Raw genomic sequence first — 18,581 nt, forward strand, 5'->3', positions numbered from 1 at the left:
ATTTCTTCAGCTGAATGTGCCAAAGTTTGTGATCTGCAGGATACAGTTTCCACAGATGAAGAGGATGATGAAATAAATGCAGACCACCATTCCAGAGGAGGCTGGACCACCATACGCCATGATCCCGTCGTACATCACTGTATTCCAGTCTTCTCCTGTCAGAATCTGAGTAACACACGAGGAACAAAATTGGAACAAATTTTCAATTCCTTAATTATACTGGAAAACGGTATGCCTTCAACTTGATGGGAACAACATAGGACGGCCCTTCTCATTTCTCAGCTCCAAAGTCGGATCCACTCACCTGGAACACGGTGAGTAGGGCCTGAGGAAAGTTGTCAAAAGTGCTCCGTTTGGTCACCGTCTCGTCAAAGTTAAACTTGCCCCCGAAAAGCTGCATGCCCAGCAGGGAGAAGATGATGATGAAGAGGAAGAGAAGCAGCAACAGCGAGGCGATTGACTTCATGGAGTTGAGCAAAGAGGCCACCAGATTACTCAGTGATGCCCAGTGGCTGAAATAAATTAGAGGTTCGTGAGAATCCATCCATCTTGTATCTTGTTTTGTTTAGGATTAAGACAAATTATTCTTGCAGAACACCAGGACGCACTGCTGCTCACCGCGTGACCTTAAAAATTCTCAGGAGGCGGACGCAACGGAAAACAGAGATGCCAAGCGGAGACATGATGGCCAGCTCCACCAGGATGGTCTCGATGATGCCTCCGCACACCACGAAACAATCAAAGCGATTGAATAGGGAGACAAAGTAGGCCTGCAGCCCCAAGCTGTACATCTTCACCAGCATTTCTAAAGTAAACATGGCCAGGAGAACTTTGTTGGCGACATCTGAAAAAGCAAGGAGAGAAATGAAGTTAATTTGGAAACAAAAATAGCTATGTTGCCATCAAAAGGGACAATTCAGTTCACTCGGTATGACAATAAAAATAGTAAAAAACTATTAAACTGTACAACAAACAGACTGAAAGCTAGAAAGGAAGAAACTCAGCTTACCCTGAACTTCAGTGAGCCAGTCCGGTTGGTTATAGTGCTCGGAGGCGATGGTGAGAGTATTGAGGAAAACCAAGATGATGACCAGCCAGTAAAAAGTCACAGATTTTACTGCGGCGCGACACTTCCTGCGACAGAAACGATTCCACCGTCGCCCCTGACGACTTCCAAAACAAACAAAAAAACAAAATGTCACACATACGTAGTCCTCCATTTTTACACTGCTTTTCTTGTACAAGGTCGCAAAAATGGTTAAAGGGCAGACTCAATCCTCGCCAGGCAATCATATTGCTTGCACTGAGCGGAGGTGGACACACGCTGCCTGCAAGGAAGTCAGGCGAGTGTACCACTACACCGTCAGTGACCAGGACAGGATGGAACGAAACATAATGAATGCAAAACGGACATGGTCAGTCATGATCAAGGATATACGACAGATGATGCATTCACTGATAATTGAATCTCATTTAATTAGTAATGGACAACATCGGGGATGAATGTAGAGTTCAAACAATGAAAGAAACTCGAGGCATGCAGGATGAGTTGAATCCACTGGGATGAGGCACATACACCTACTGGGTGATATCATACCGCCGTACTAACCTGCATTTTGACTTAGTAATTTTTTTACTGAGGAAAACAGAGGATGAAACTTTTTAACAATGCTGTGTTGCAGCTGTAAATACTGTAAGTAACACGTGAAAGGGTCGGTAAAAATGCTATATGACACTCACCACAAAGGAGCACAGCAGAGCCATTTGTCATCCTCGCTGTGATTGTCAGTGTTCACAGACTCGGTCTCACTTGTGGGCACGCTCGCTGTTGAATCACACAAAAACCAGACACTATAAAAAAATACATTGACAAAATAGAACAAGGACTTCCTGTGTCCTGAAATTAACACATTTGTCTTTCGCACGTTATAAAATATTTTCTTGTTGACAACAATGCCTTTTTATCTTGATTTAATATGTAGACAAATGTAAGTCTATGTAAAACAACTTGGGCCAAGATTGGCAATACATCCAATATAGTGAAGTGATATTTTCAAATGGCGATGAAGGGATGAGATATGGGCACATACAGACCAATGTTGTGGAGAACTAAAATCATGCCAATAAATTGCATGACAAATGATTGACACAATGTGCATGAAAACACCATTTGGGTTGAACACACATTTACCCTGTGTCTCTGTGGACTGGGTGAACCAACCAAATTTTCCTTTCTTCTTCTCGGTGAGGTCTGCTAACGTGACCCCTTGGTGTTAACAACATGCAGTTCACATAGCCAGACAGCAGAGGAAGCAGCGAGTCAGTACACAGCAGTGGAACAGAGGCCAGAAATAGAGGCCAGAAAACATTCTTTAACCAAATGATAAATGATGGTTGATTTTCTCTTATTAAGAAGAAATGACCATAAATACTGAGGTGACACTCAGCTTTACTTAACCTTAGTGTGACGATTGTGACTCATTTGTTTATTTTGTGGTAGGTACTGCTACATGACAGCAGCACTATTCTAATCTTACTATTAGAACATATGGCATACAGTAGAGAGAGATAAGTGGAACCCAATTATGAAATGCTTAAAAATCTGTACATCAAGTCCATTGTAGAAATAGTTGGCAACAAGAGTAGACATGAAATACAAAAGAATTCTGGGGAGGACAAACTTTCGTAGCAACTAACAGTGCTACAAGGCGCAATCATTGACTAAAATACTACATTGTTTAGGATGTAAACACAAGTGAAGAAGCAAAGGTAAAAGGAAAACAGACATGAAAAGCACTGAATAGTCTTGCATGGGACTTGTCTGCACCAATGCAAGACCTTTGGAGACCTAAGTCTTGATACAAGTAAGTTGGTGTCAAAGTGTAGGAATAGTGAATTAAACTTCAGGGAACTCACTGTTGCGCTTTCCCTCCTCATCTCCCTCGTCTTCATTCTCTGGGTCAATGTCCTCGGCCTGTGTGATCCAGTCCAGGTAGCCCTTCAGGTCTTCCTCGAGCTGCTGCTTCTCACGCAGCTTCTGGAAGTCACCTCGTGCCTTGGCCTTCTCTCGCTCTTTGGAGAATTCTCTATATACAGCGAGGGCGCATAGAGATAGGTCATCGTTGTCACAAGTCAACAAAGTGGCCTAAAATCTAAGAGAAGAAACCTACCCACTGAGGACACCTAAGACCAAGTTAAGAACAAAGAAAGAACCAAAGATGACCAGACTGACAAAGTAGACCCACGGCAGCTCAAAGCCCATCGCATCATTCATCTAGAAACACACACAAAGAGAAAAAGTAAAACGGGTTAAACTCCTATCAAAACATATTTTAACATTTTATGAGAGTGCAGTTGTACAGTAAAGCAAACCAGCATGCCTGTTTGAGACATCAAAAAGATAGAATATCTGAATTTTCCTTTCCCTCAACTCTGTCCATGAAGTCTTCCTAGATTTATCATGTCATTTGTAGGCTGCTTTAGCAACAACCTTGGCATGACATTGGCATGGTAACACATGAGGCTGAAGAAGACAATGAGGAAGGCCACAAGAGCGAGGGACGACAAGACAACATTGTATGGTCTTCATCGCTCCATATATGTATGCATTGTAATCACAAAGGTACAGATAAATAAACAAGCACTCACATTCATATTTACTCCTATGGATAATTTAATCTTTAATGAACTGAACATGCATGCTTTTGGAATGGGGAGAACTTGTAAATACCGCAAAGGAAAGCCAGAGCTGAGGTTCAACCCCTCAAACCCGTGAGACTTTTGTTTTTGTGTGTGTCTTTATCATGTTGCATTACTATGATTAATCTTACCCAGTAGAGTACATCAGTCCATCCCTCCATGGTAATACACTGGAACACAGTGAGCATGGCAAACAAGAAATTGTCAAAGTTGGTGATGCCATTGTTGGGGCCTTGCCAGCCTTCTCTGCACACAGTCGCGTTTAGTGTGCAGTGGCGACCGTTGCCGGTCACCGCGCATGGCGTTGGCTCCTCTTCTGCCGGAATACCTGAACAAGACAATCACAAGTAAGAATTAAGAACCTGATGTATCTAAAGAAACTCACAGGAACCCAAGATACGAACTTCTGGCAGTGCACTGTGCTGTCTTGATTAATCTAAGTCCCTGTAGTGTTTCAGTTGTCATACAGTATACAGTACTGCTATTATTTTTTTTTCTATCTTTGTCTGTTCCCTCTGAAAACTTGCAATAAAAGAACCACAATACAAAAATCAAAACTGTTGACGAGTAAAATTGTACCAGAAGAAAACGGCAGATACACCACAGTGCAAGACCAATTAGCCGAAGCGAAAATAAATAATAGCCAAAAATAAAAAAATCCATAGATACTGCAAAAAAATAACATTTAAAAAGTAATTACAAGAAAACGAGAACTATTCACACTCACAATTAAAGGCAGATAACCCACAGTGCAAGACCAATTAGCCAAAGCGGCTGGGTTGAAAAAAAAAAAATAATAGCTCAAAATAAAATCAATCCAAAAATATTGCAAAAAAATAACATTTAAAAAGTAATTACAAGAAAAAGAGAACTATTCACACTCACAATTACAAGTATGTTGGAATGTGTGAGGAAGCACAGCATTGCAAGAAAACTCATGGAAATGCGAGAACATGCAAACGCCACACACTATTTAAACCCAGCTCTCCCGACTGTAAGTAATCCTTTGTATACAGTATACACATTTGTATTATGAAAGCAATAAAAAACAATAGGTGGATATTAGTCCTCTAATCGCTGGAAGGATAGGAGCCACCATCTGTCCTTTAAGCTTGCAGTATTTGCAATATGCAATATGTCCATTAACTCTGTGGATTTAAAGCCTGTATGTATGCTAAAGACGGATCATCCATACCAAACATCCGCCTTCTTAACAACCTAGAACTAATGTGTCCTTATTGAATGGCAAAAAAGTTCAAGTCATGTCAAAGCCTCACCTGTTTTGATCACATAGCAGGTCGCGTGCATTTTGCCAATGAAGAGCTCCAGGCCGATGATGGCGTAGATGATGATGACAAAAAGGACCAGCAGAGCGATGTGAAGCAGAGGGACCATGGCTTTGATGATTGAGTTCAAAACCACCTGCAGACCTGCAAACACGCACAACAAGTGAGTATTTATCAGAGAAAGCCCAACTCTGATTGAGTTATATAAATGAACTAACTCGCATGGTGCGTATGCCTTTATTTTAGCATAACCTCTAAATCTGGTTTTGTTTATTGTAATCCAGCTTCATTTCAAAATCATTCTGCCCTAATGTGGCTACACATTTGGGTCACTTTGATTTGTTGTTTCAGCAATGTTACAATGAAGTTAATAGAATGTCACTTATTAGAGTTGCCTCTTTGACAATTTTTGCCTCAGTGTTCTCTCCACTATGTAATTTACTTTAAAGCAAATGTACCAAATGCAAATGAGCAGTGATATGTTACATCAACACGGGTCTCCTTATTTGCTCTTTTAATGGGCCTTACTATTGTGCAAAAAGTGAAAGTCAGATGACCACAATCAATTCTACTATACATATGGGTGTTTATGATTTAACATTTATTTGATGGCGTACATTTACTACAAAAAGTGTGTTCAGTAGGTTTTGGCTTTTACCTTACATAACATTTCTGCTAAAATGTTTTAAGATGATCCAGAAAATATGGACTAATGATTGGATGAAAGAGAGGATTACACACACGCTGACACTCACACTTTCCAGGCCATGATTTTTCATGTCAGAGGTCAGAATGTGATGATTGCATTTTCCCAGAAATGGAATATCCATTGAAACCAAATGTGAAAATCTTTCAGTTCAGTTCAGCTTCATCTTTCCTCCTCATGGTGCGTTGCTATGGAAATGTGAGGACCCAGAGGAGGAATCCTCTACAGGCTGGGTTATTTTCTCGATTCATAAGCATGAGTCTCGTATGAGTCGAGGATTGATCCGAGTGGCACATCCTGGGTTATGACTGTTATTGTTAGTTATAAGTGGGCAGGAAGTGATCAGCACATCCGCCTCACAGTCGAAAGGTCCCGGGTTCATTTTAGTTTCGGCTTTCTTTTTGCCTGATCTCCCGATGCTGTGTGGCATTTCTCTCACATTACAAAATTGAAGACTCTAAATATGTCCATGCTTGTGTGATGCGACTTTGAATGGCTGTTACTTGTTAAACATGATGTGTGTCAACTCACTTGGAACGCCAGAGACAAGGCGAAGAGGGCGAAGTACTCGAAAGGCTCGGAGGGCCTTGACATCAAACCCCCCAGGCTTGCCTCCTGTCTGGCCGCCCGAGTCAGCGTCTTTGGTTATCATCTCCAGGACAACACTGAACAAGCTGTGGAGAGCGGAACGAGTGTGAGAGAGATGTTCTCCCGTCTACATGTACAATTTAGAGGGCCCAAATATCAGTCACTTATTTTTGACAGACCAAAATAAAAACAGTTTATGTTTTGCACATATTCATTTTATAATTTGAATTGCTACTCTGCATTAAAGGAAAAATATATAATGACAATGTGAAATAAAATGGGGGGAAACTTTCAATGAGGGTGTGTGTCATACGTTTTTCAGGATTGTGTGCTAAAGGCCGTGTGTACTATATACACACAAAATCAAATTAGAATCAAAAAGAAAAATGAAAACTCACCCTACTATGACGATGACAAAGTCCAGCATGTTCCAGCCATTTCTGACGTAGGAGTTCTGGTGCATGACCAGGCCATAGGCAATAATCTTCAAAAATGTCTCAATAGTGAAAATGATCAGGAAGGCATATTCGACTGTTTCCTGTTAACAGAGTGGAAGCAAAAGGAAAATGGGGATGAATTTTTTGTTTCAATTTTTTCAGTTATTTTTTTCATTATTTTATTTTATTTATTTATTTTCGCGGACAACCAGTGTACGGATGGATGGAAAATTACCAACAGCAAAGATGTTTCTTTCAAAGCCTATTTCAAAGATCAGGCTTGAACAATCTACAAGTTTCCATGGCAACTCGGTTGGGTAATAGAGACAGGTGTCTGAACATGGACGATCCTGCACACAATCTACTTTTTTTGTGCTTATGTCATCGGTCCGATTTGCGTTCTCTCTCACAGAAAACACCATCATTGTTGTATTCGCCTCCATGAGCACTTGTCTTTCTGCTTCTCCCACACACACACACACATACACTCATTCTCTGTGTTAATGTCTGCATTATGCCATGCAAAAGGGTCAGCGAGTTGGCAGCTTTAGAGGCCCATTAAGCTAAGCACTTGTGCTGATTTAGATGACGTAAACACAGCAAGTGCTCTTGAATGGGACGTGGTCATTCACGGGCAGTAAACAGACAGCTCTGTTTAAGAAACGTCATCGCAAATCCTTTATAGGTAAATGCCTTCCAGTGGCCCCATTTAAAAACATCCCACTGCAGACTCTTCTTTAAAGACCAAAAAAACAGGAAATTGATTAAAAAGTAACTGAATCCTCCAACTAAAAATGTTATCAAAGTTTTGGCTGTGAGTCACGTAGAAATTAAAATGAGGTTGATGCTGAGATTTCCCGGCTGTGTTGTGGTTGTGTTTACACTCGCTCTGAAATATCTGCTCGTCAACTTGTTGAACTGCTGGCACAGCAGCCAAAGTATGGAGATTACAAGAGACCACAAATGATGCAGTCACATGACCACTAATGTGCTGACACACACATACAAATGAATTGTGCCCTATTTTCATGCCCAGCACAAGTCTAGCACAAAACCAGTCCAACTGATGCATGGGTTTTCTTTCTTTTTGGTAATTTCTCAGACGCAATTACAAAGAGGTGTTTGCACCGTTGTGAGCGTGAACACGGCCAACTTGTTTCCCAGCTAATGAAAGCTCCTCATTCCCTTTAAATTCAGCACAGGAGAGGTGAGCGGTCTCCACGGCAGAAACACAAACGGACTCGTTGGAGCCCGATTGACGAGAACGACACACACAAAAAACAGCAATCATCTCATTTTATATTTGATAAATCAACGCTCCTAAAGTCATAGGATCAACCATACTTTTCAAGAAAATATTAGCACAAAAATGCATGAGTTCAAGCCACAGTCATGGGTGACATTGTGGGGTGTGAAAACCAATGGATGTGAAGATCAAGAAAGTGAGATGAGAAGAAGATTATATAAGGTTTGTGAGTCAAGCACACTCGTAGTCATTTTTGATGCACTCCAGTCAATACAACTACAATAATAAACATGCCTTTGAATTAATACTTCTCTGAGAGAGCCCATCAGTTGAGCATTAGAACCTTTTTAAGGGCAGAATCTTGGCTACTTTCTGGGAGCAGCTGTATTTTTTTACAGTATTTTCCTTATGAGACCATCCAGCCTTTGCATTACATTTTGAAGGAATACGCAAATGAAGATGGGGGGAAAAAATCTTCACACATAATCACAGTAATCTCCTTGTGAGCCATATAGTACAGCTGTAGTCAGGATACGGTTGCCATGGAAATAAGGCTTCTTTTTTTTAAATATGTGTGGGCACTGAATGAGACTTGAACTTGGGACAGTCAAGAAAGATGAGTCCCTGCAATAACGCTTGACGGAATAACCGTGAAGTTCTATATTATTTCTTTCCAAAACCTTTCTTTGCAGTGGGAACCAAAATAATTTTTGCTGCTTTTCTTTAATCTTTAACTCTCATGACTTTAAGATGATCTAAATCTTCACTAATGACAACAAAACGCAGGCTTGGACCCTCATTGCTGAGAGAAAGAAAAGCAGCTTAATTGATTTAAGGAGGAGCAGCGCATCGAGTAAGCCTTCAAATCCTCTCTTTTGGGAACCGGACAAGAAATTCTGCTTACTAGGGCCAAAGCCAGGACAAAGTACAGCAGAGGATAAATGAAATGTCCTAGATTTTTTTTTTTGCATATGAATCCTGAATGAGTTGTGAATTCTGGTTGTAGTGGCAACAGCAAAAAGAAGGAAACATTTGTATTTTGCTGAAGGACCCCCCGCCACACACACACACACACCTTACAGATGTGTATTTGCAGCACTTAAAGTTAATGAGGTAATGAATTGTTGTAAACATGATTGATTGGTGTTTGTACAAGCACCAGTGTTTTAGCTGTACAGCACTACTAGGCCCCATTCTTCTCATTACAGTCCCTGCATCAACCAAATCATTTAAAAGATATTCTTTTAACATTTGAGTAAATTAATTACAGTTATTCTATAATGCAAGAAATAAAATAACCCCCTCAAGTGCCAATCACATCGTCATGTCTATACGGCTGTTAGCCACTAGGAAACGTATGTAGATTGCTTGGGTATGTTGCAATATGTTAAGCGTTTTAGTCAATGAATGTATTTTTTTAAGATAACCATCTTTCACACGCATTATTTATATGTGAAAAGATTGATGTGATTGCTGTCAGTCAATATGTGCACTACGATTGGCTGGAAATCAATTCAGCATGTACAAGTCCTCTCGCCCCAACGTCAACTGGGATAGAAAAATGAATGGATGGACAGCAACCATCATTTAAATAAAATTAAATATTTTTGGGGAAATTTGTTATCACTTTAATTATAGTATCTACTGTAATTGGTGGTCTTTAAAAGCAGAGTAGGGAGAAGAGAAAAGGAGGACAAAAGTAATCTACTCGCATTTAAACAAATCTGGTAGCAACACGAATGAACTGGCGGTGCTTTGGAAGTGCAACATTATGTTGTGTGAAACTTTGCAGTTTTATCAAGAAGTAGTTTTCACACAAGCACCAGATTAACTGCCTTGCTTGTTATTTATTTATTTATTTATTTATTTATTTATTTAAATTAATTAAATTAATTAAATTAATTAAATTAATTAAATTAATAAATAAATAATATTTGTTTGTTTATTTATTTAAGTTTTTTTGTCTTTCTTTTTTTTTTTTTTTTAGTTTATTTAGTTTTAGGGTGACTTGACTCCCACCAAACACACTCAAATATATTATAAGCAACAGAGCATTGTATGCAACGTGAGAATGACTATGATTTTTTTTTTCTTAAGGGGCTTTTGATTCAATCCGTGGCCAACAAGCTTGGCCTTTACACTAATGTGTGAACATGCATCTGCACTCATCGGACTGAACGGCTGGCATTACCACACAAACACACTGGTTCACTTGCTGCCACTAACCTCAGTGACAATAACTGAAGCTGACACAACACTCAATGCTTTGTGACTCTCCTGTTATACTTTGCTTCGTATTACTCAGAGCTGTGATGTTAGCCTCATGGTGTAAACGAGTAGTCATTCCAGCTTTCTGGATATAAGAGTATAAAACTCTTTTAGGAAAAACAGCAAAATGTTGGTTCCAAATAAAAATACACATTTGGAGAAGCTTTTTATTGGACAGCAACTCATTTTCCTTTTCGTTGAATGAACAGAAGGAGCGTCATCACAGCCTGACCGCTTCAAATGTGTCACATCTTTGCAACATGATACATCTACTAACCCTCCAAAATTCGAAACGTCCTTTCCTCTTTCATGATGGACATAACTCCAACATTACCATCAACATCATTATTGATTATCATTTGTATGGAGTGGGCTGGAAAAACGTACGGAAGGCGACTCGAGCAGGCAGCCAGCAGCCTAATCAGCTCCTATTAGATTGTGTTCTCATTAGCCACAATAAGATGAAAGGCCGAGGAAAGCAGCAGTGCACGTGGTTACCGCTAAACATGGCAGCATGCTCATAATATCATGACAATGATGATGATAAGTTACAGTATTTAATGGTACACCTGTGTGTTCAATAGCTACACAAACCATTCATAATTAAAGTGCTGCTTGAAAAAGACAATAAGACACATGTACTGTTTTCCTTCTCTCAAAGAATAACCTCAAATCTTTATCTCAGATTTTGACTGCAAAATGAGATAGTCCATGCTGATTTTTTTTTTCCGATATCAATATTAGATCGGGACACCTTTAGTTATTTGCTGTTATGTTTTGCACAGGACCACCATAGGAATGAGATGCTACCAGTTTACAACAATGAAGGAAAATGTGTCCACGAACATGATAAGGGGGCAAATTTGATACAAGAGGAAATGGAAGAAAATGGACCGCAGGAGCAAGAGGGAGACTTCCGAGCTAAACCACAGCAACAGCGTCACTTCACATTAGCTGCTTTAATTGTTAAGTGATTTTCACCTTGTGAGACAATCAAGGGATTCGTCCACCAATCTATTTTCTACTATCCAATTACGTGATTCTTTAAGTCACACACTTCAACATTTTAGGATGAACACATAGGATTTACTCAATATCATCACTCTTACTTCCTATATTGTGATGTGAGACATGATGCCATTCTCATGCTCTTCATTCCTCCATCCCCTTTCCTGCCCTCATTCTTTCTCCTCATGCATTATTTTAATTACTTTTCCTAGCAGTGCTTTTTCTTTTACCATCCTCCTCAAGCCTCATTAGTGTCTCCTCTGACTTCTCTTGCTTTCTGGGGGGCTCTTTTGGAAATTTCTTGGACAAGTTGCCTTCGACCTGACATACTTGTTGACAGCCCTGTTCCTGCACACTCCACTCCAATCAAGTCGTCATGTTGACAGTTGCCTCGAAAGCCTGCTGTGCTTGTAAACAAGGTGAAGGAGAGTGCAGACCTTCACTGAGGTCAAACGCACAAAAATAATCAATTGAAGTAAAGGCAGAAATAGTTATATAATATAGTTATATAAGAAAAGTTGTGACCAGTGTTATGCGTACACAAAAACTGACGCAAAATTGGGACAGCAAAATATCTTGTGGACAAATTCATCCTACAGGCAGCGAATGAAGTTGTCATTTGTCACGCACAGCATAAACTTGTTCAATTTATACATTGCCGAGATGTTTAGCCAGTCAGCCACTGTCATTCATTCTTAATCTGGCTGTTTAACAATACCAATTACAGCTCAGGGGAATTACTTGCATGGCACAATGGCAAACCATCCATCCATCCATCCATTTTCTGAATCGCTTAGTCCAAGAGGGGTCGCGGGCGTGCTGGAGCCTATCATCGGGCAGTAGGCGGGGGACACCCTGAACCGGTTGCCAGCCAATCGCAGGGCACACAGAGACAAACAACCATTCGCACTCGCACTCACACCTAGGGACAATTTGTAGTGATCAATCGGCCTACCAAGCATGTTTTTGGGATGTGGGAGGAAATCGGAGCGCCCGGAGAAAACCCACGCGGGCTCGGGTAGAACATGCAAACTCCGCACAGGGAAGGCAATGGCAAACCATTTAACATGAAAAATGATAGGAAAAATATATTTTTATTTGCTATCTAGATAGCCAAAGTGCAGGATTTTAATGGATAATAAATTAGGAATAATAAGGAAATAATCCTGTCCTAGTTGTTGGACAGATGCTCGTCTGCAGTCTGACTATTACTGTGGTGCCCTAAACCTCATTTGCCCAACATTCAAATTAACTTATCATCTTGGAATTTATTTTCTAATAAGGCTCAAGACAACAATTCTAACTGAAATTTGAGAGTACCTACATTGCTGTAGAGCACAAAGTGCGCGTGTGCATGTGTGTGTGTTTAAGGAGCTCATAAAGCTCTCTTACTAAAATTTGCTGTTGACTAGTGTTGTCATATGGAATTCTATAAAATTGTCATGAGCATATCTATTCATGGCTCATCGTATTTCTATTTCCACACAGAGCAAAAAAACACACGTGTTGGTCAAAGCCATATGCTGCTTAGTGTCACTCTCATTTCCTCTTCCCTCTAAACCTTTAATCCCCGACCGGGAAAATGATGCAATCCGACTATTGGTTCTGAGAATCACACACGCAAAATTACATGCAAACAAACCAAAGACGTCACATACATACAAACCCACGGGTGAGAGAGGGGCACACGTGTGGTACACATGCTGCAGGTTTACACATGGCACAAATGAGTAAACAACCGCCCACACTCACATTGGCAACTAAGGACAATTAGAGTCTGTTTTCTCATCGAGCCTTCATGGGAACGATACTTGACAAAAGTGTCATCATATTTGGGATCGCAAAGCTGATGATTATTGACTTTGATGCCAACAACGAGCTTGCCTCGACTTCCTACTTGACGGCAAAGGGGACCTAACGCGGGTTGCATCAGGCCAGTTGCATATATGTAGATAGATCGTGGGGGAGCTAGAGTCTATCCCAGCTGACATTGGGCAAAAGGCAGACTACACCTTGAACTGGTCGCCAGCCAGTCGCAGGACACGTATAGAGACAAATAACCAGTCACACAGCACCACTGTCCGGGAATTGATACCACACTGCCCACACACCAGTAGTCCCGCTGAGAATTTCGTTTTCAAAATTCAAACAAATTAGAGAAATGATGAAATAGGGCTCATGGCCCTGAGAGATGTGCTCAAGTTCACTTTCACTCTCATGTACACATATGCACACACACACACACACAATGTGCATTGTGATGTGATGATGCATGCACACGCACACACACACACATACGTACTATACACACAAAGTGAGTAATCCCCATCTGTTGATGAAACATGCAATGTTTCTCTGTGCACAACAAGCAATTCCTCTCGGTCTACTGAGACACTCACTTCCTACAAGGCTCAGAGACCAAAGCAAACACTGACTGAATGGTTTTCTAAGGACATGTAGAATCTGCCTGTAAAAAAGCAACTGATCTATCCATCCATTGTCTATCCTACTTATCCTGTTTAGGACTCATGGGGACCTGGAGGTTATCTCAGCAGACTATAAATTGAACTAGTCGCCAGTCAATCATAGGCCACACATGACCGTTCACTCTCTTATTTATACCTATGGGCAATTTAGAGCCAAAATCTAACCCAACATCTATATATGTGAAATGTGCGAGGCAGTGGGAGTCAGAGAAAACCACATGAATCAATCAATAGTTGACTGATTGACAGTGTGACTTGATCCTGAAAGGCAAATCTGTTCCGCTACAAAGACCACATGCATGTGTCATGTAACAGTTTAGCCATTACATCACTACCCACATTGTATACTTTTCTGCTGTACGGTACTTACCAGCTCTTGGTTGGTAGAATTGGAGTCATCTCCAGGGAAAGGGATGTAGATGGCTAAGGCCACGCAGTTGGCAAAAATAGACAGCAGTATAAATATATCGAATGGTCTGAAAGTCAAATGGTTAAGGAAGGTCTTTACCACACTGAAGTATATGAAAAATAAAATGATAAGATAAGAATGGAACTCATTTGAGCGCATAGCTACAACAATGCTGGAAGATCAAAATCAGTTTGGATTAACAGTATATTGTACAGAAAAGTCTATACCCACATCCAGATTAAAATGGAACGTGTTGGGTTTGTTTGTCTTCTGATTTCATTACTTCCAACTTCATTTTGCACTTGTGGGGTCCTCCTGAGTTGTCCATACAAAAATACCATCACAGCTACCTAAAGCGCAAAATAACCACTGGTGGAGCTAGGATTATTTTCTTTGAGGGGGGCATGAGTGCAAATGTGGATTTGGGAAAAATACCCAAAAGTCAATGAGCTGGTCCATGAGTATTTCAAGGGGGGTTCCAGTGCCCCTGCAGGCCCACCTCTAGCTCTGCCACTGGAAACAACCTCTGTTTTTTGGTAAATATGGCCTCCTGTTTTAGATGACCAGCTTATAGCTTTCCCTTCCCTCCTCAGTTAGAATAATGCAGGAAGATTATTTTACTCACTGATTTTCAGTCAAATTGGCATTATTTTGTAGACAACCACAACAACCAAATTGAAAGGATACTTCCACTCCACCAGGCTGATGCAGGCCCTGCGGATGGGGTTGTTGAGGGTGAGGCAGAACAACGCTCTGGGTGGCCTGCTGTTAGTGGACCCGCCCTGTTTTTTGCTCTTGGCATATTGCTGCCTCTTTCTCTGTGCCAATGAGCCGACAGGAGCCGCTCCGGTGGCGCATGGTGTGCGCTGTGGACTCAAGTCAACCTTTGCAACATCGCCCTGCGCTTGGCGAGCGGCGTTAATGGCCGCATGCCAAGCAAGAACCGGGCTGACAGCGGAACCGGTGCCACCGGGTACATGGGTGCCACTCTTTGCTCCCAGTAGGCCGTAGGACGAGCCGACGGGCTTGCCACTGCTGGCGGGGGCGTGCAGGGACTCAGGTGGGCTGAGTTGGTGGAGATGAGTTTGGCTTTCTGACCAAAGGGCTGAGGCATCAGCAGAGGAAGTGGTCCTTTTGTTGCTGGCATACTGTGCCCCTATAAAGACAGCAAGCGAGAAAGGGGCAATACATTAGCAAATAAATATGCAATACCTTCAACAACCATGCGAACCAATAACAACATTTGTGCAATGAACAATGCTTGCAGGTTAGCAAGCATCAAATGAATGTTTATATTGCATTTCGAAAGCCACATCTATGGGTAATAAACAAGTAATGCAAAATGGACAAAATTGGACAATGTAACACTTATTTTAATGAGAAAGATACAGTAAATTAAATCAAATATTTGAATAAAAAAAATTATGGTTTCCACGCTCTCATAAGTGAAATTACACCAACCAGATGCAGCCATGTAGAGCAACAGTATTGTTTGCAATCCTTAGAAATGTTTTTTCCAAGTTGCAATATGTCAGACGCATTTGTTAACTGTGGTCATATTGTTGGAGCATTAATGGAGCCCAGTTCCAAACTGCATATGCCAGTCATGCTTCAAAAGGCCCACTTCACACCCAGTGAAGCGGCTGAATCCAAGTGAAATGGACCATCGTGAAAAAAAACCACACTTAGCCAACTCTTCGCCTCCACACTAATTGATTCAGCACCACACATTTACAGACGTACTGCAACAGAAAAACTGTGACCTTGTATCATATTTTGAGGCTCCACATATACTGCAATGTCTGAACCATAAAAACAGTGAGATCGTCAACACAGATGCAGATTGCCACAAAGAGAGGAAACAGGTGACAATAAAAAGGAGAGTGTGAAGACATTTTTTTATTTTAAAAGGCTATTGGTAACACTTTCTCAACATTTTCTTTCTCGCTATTGGTACATATAAAACACACATATTTCATGATGTTCAAGGCCATAAGATCACACTCCAGTCCTGTAGTTGCCGCAGCAGTCACATGCTAGATCCGGTTGGCCAATGCCACACTTCAACCACCAATGCAAACAGACCAGAACATTGCCAAGAGAAAATAAATGATTTAATGGGATCCTTGACAAAATGTAAAATTTTCTTGCAAGGACACTCTCTATATAGCTCTGTGGAAAGCAATTGTATGTTTTCTAATAGAACTTCACATTTCACTAAATCAAAAGCATACCGCTGTCCCTTGAGCTTTCACGCTTGACACAAATAATAAAACGATGTGGTGTGGCGTGAGCATGGGGGAGCAAAGAGGACCGTCTGCATGAATGGATGAGCGAGTCATTAAAATCAATGTAAACTGAGCGTTAAAAAAACAGTGCCCTTGACTCATCTCTTTGGCACACAGGAGCTAGTTTTGTAATGTCATGTCATCCCAAAAATGAGTCTTCAAATCATAATGAGTCTAAAACATATATGCTGGGGCTATTCAACCGACAGCTGGAATGCAAATGGAGCAAGAAGAAGCTCTGACATTCAACAAAAAAACATCCCTCAAAGTATTTCCAATTGCACTTATCATTTTCGGGATCACAGGGAAGAGTCTATCTCAGCTGACTACGTACACCCTGGACTAGTCACTAGGGCACAAATAGCTACAGACAATCCTTCACACTGAGTTAGAACTGAATCCACGCTGCCTGCAGAGTTCACTCTCTCAGAAAACACCTTGCAGTAAATAATACAGGGTGGTTTTGTTGAACAGTAAATCAAATCTTACATGCTTTTCCCCAAATGGAGAGTCATTACATAAAATACTAGAACAATACATCGCATTTAGTCTATGATTTTACAATATTAGATCACTTATCTTCCTCTCTTGTACACGTTATCGGAGTGTATAAATGTAATTTTTGTGCGCGTGTGTGTAGTTGTGAAAACCGCTGGATAACAACTGGTAATCACTTTTCTGCGAGGCAGGTCGCGTCTTTGCAAGGTGTTGGAAAATTAAGTCCGTTCATTTCAAATGACACTATATAGGCATCAAAAAGTAATGTCAAAATCTGAAAAATATTGTACAGCTCCTTCTTTCCTAACGCAGGCGCGCGCACATACACTCGCACATAAGCACGCGCACACAAGAGCGCACCAACTCTCCTCCGTTTTTCTATTTTTTTTCTATATTATTACCTTCTGACAGTTCATCTTCTTCTTGCATCCTCGAATCCACATGGAAATGCTCCACGTCAGATCCAACTCATCGTTAGAGAGTATATCCGAGGCTAACCTGAGTTATATTGCCAACATTTTCCGAGCGCGGAACCTTGCGAGGAGCGACAATCATGTTGGCCACATCCGGGTGTCTGTGCGCACATTAACTAGGAGGAGGGTAGCGCAACCTCAGCCCACTTTTGCCAACATTGGATCGAACCGAAACAACCCTTAGCCACTCAGTCAGCTGTTGGCCATAACTGGAGAAAATTACAATATGCTGCACAATTGGACATGCATGGAAATGAATACACACTTACATTTTTATGCACCTGTTGCTGTTTTGAAATAAGGTGTATAATATTCAGAGAATGTTCACGGATCATAGAAAACTCCAACGTTTTGGTAAATTAAAAATAACTACCAAAGATTTTGACGAAACGGTTAAAGACGCCCCCACACTTGGCTTTGAGACAGAGACAGAGACATATCCGTTTTCTCTCATTTGTTTTCACTTAAGTATAGATTTACTATGCATATGTATCATGTTTTAACAGAAGCCCAAAACTCTTTTAATAATCGCTTGGTATATCTTTACCTAATTGTTCTGTGTTCAAAGACCTGATAAATAAACACATTATGATTGTTATCAAATTGGGAATTATTCTCTCTCAAAATAAAGCACTTACCCCTCAGGGGTCTTCCTCTTACAATGAATGGCATTCTGTCACCTGCCTTCCCATTGAGGCCTCATAGTGCCTCGCTGTGCTTTCACTGTGCTGCTTTTCCAGAGAAAATGAGTTGTCCGAGCCGTGCTGGAAGGTTACCAGTGATTGGATTACCTGTGCCTGTATGAGGGATAACCGGTTGCGCATAATCCTTCCATTATAATCCCTGCTCCAGTGTCCTCTCGACAGAAAAAGTGAAGCAGACACAGCTGTAGCTCCACTGGCGCAAGGCAGACTGTGCATTGAGCAAATGTTCTAAATTATTATGGTTACCATGCATTGATTGGGTGCATTTTCCATCATTGTATTGATTGGGTGGATTCTCCATAATTTTATTAGTACTAATTAACTGTGTTTGCAAATGCAAACATGTGTATTGTGGGAAAAACCTGCCACTGCAACTCATCCACAGAGTGCAAGTGATAGCATTTTTTCATAATGTAGTGTTTATGAAAAAAAATGTATCACTTGATGCAGGATGGTTTTAAGGTGACAGCTACTAGAAAAAGAGA

General features: G+C 40.9%; 1 protein-coding gene across 25 annotated transcripts in view; it reads right to left on the reverse strand.

The window, feature by feature from the left end:
• Positions 1–18,178, reverse strand: part of cacna1db (calcium channel, voltage-dependent, L type, alpha 1D subunit, b) — a 38,466-nt gene extending 20,288 nt beyond the window's left edge. For 14 of the 25 annotated variants that reach the window (XM_049752188.1, XM_049752194.1, XM_049752191.1 and 11 more), the window contains exons 1-16: positions 18,031–18,178; positions 14,821–15,289; positions 14,095–14,200; positions 6,678–6,817; positions 6,223–6,365; positions 4,977–5,129; positions 3,831–4,027; positions 3,171–3,274; positions 2,917–3,086; positions 2,192–2,266; positions 1,741–1,825; positions 1,610–1,636; positions 1,010–1,170; positions 619–844; positions 305–512; positions 45–165 (exon numbers count right to left, since the gene is read on the reverse strand). In XM_049752188.1, the coding sequence (XP_049608145.1) occupies positions 45–165; positions 305–512; positions 619–844; positions 1,010–1,170; positions 1,610–1,636; positions 1,741–1,825; positions 2,192–2,266; positions 2,917–3,086; positions 3,171–3,274; positions 3,831–4,027; positions 4,977–5,129; positions 6,223–6,365; positions 6,678–6,817; positions 14,095–14,200; positions 14,821–15,289; positions 18,031–18,064 (2,419 nt within the window). In that variant the 5' untranslated portion in view covers positions 18,065–18,178. The remainder of the gene's footprint in view (positions 1–44; positions 166–304; positions 513–618; positions 845–1,009; positions 1,171–1,609; positions 1,637–1,740; positions 1,826–2,191; positions 2,267–2,916; positions 3,087–3,170; positions 3,275–3,830; positions 4,028–4,976; positions 5,130–6,222; positions 6,366–6,677; positions 6,818–14,094; positions 14,201–14,820; positions 15,290–18,030) is intronic. The other 11 variants (XM_049752201.1, XM_049752200.1, XM_049752204.1 and 8 more) reach the window with 2 other exon arrangements.
• Positions 18,179–18,581: the final 403 nt, after the last annotated feature.

The sequence above is a fragment of the Syngnathus scovelli genome, chromosome 2 (genome assembly GCF_024217435.2).
Source record: "Syngnathus scovelli strain Florida chromosome 2, RoL_Ssco_1.2, whole genome shotgun sequence".
In the NCBI taxonomy this organism is placed as follows: domain Eukaryota; kingdom Metazoa; phylum Chordata; class Actinopteri; order Syngnathiformes; family Syngnathidae; genus Syngnathus; species Syngnathus scovelli.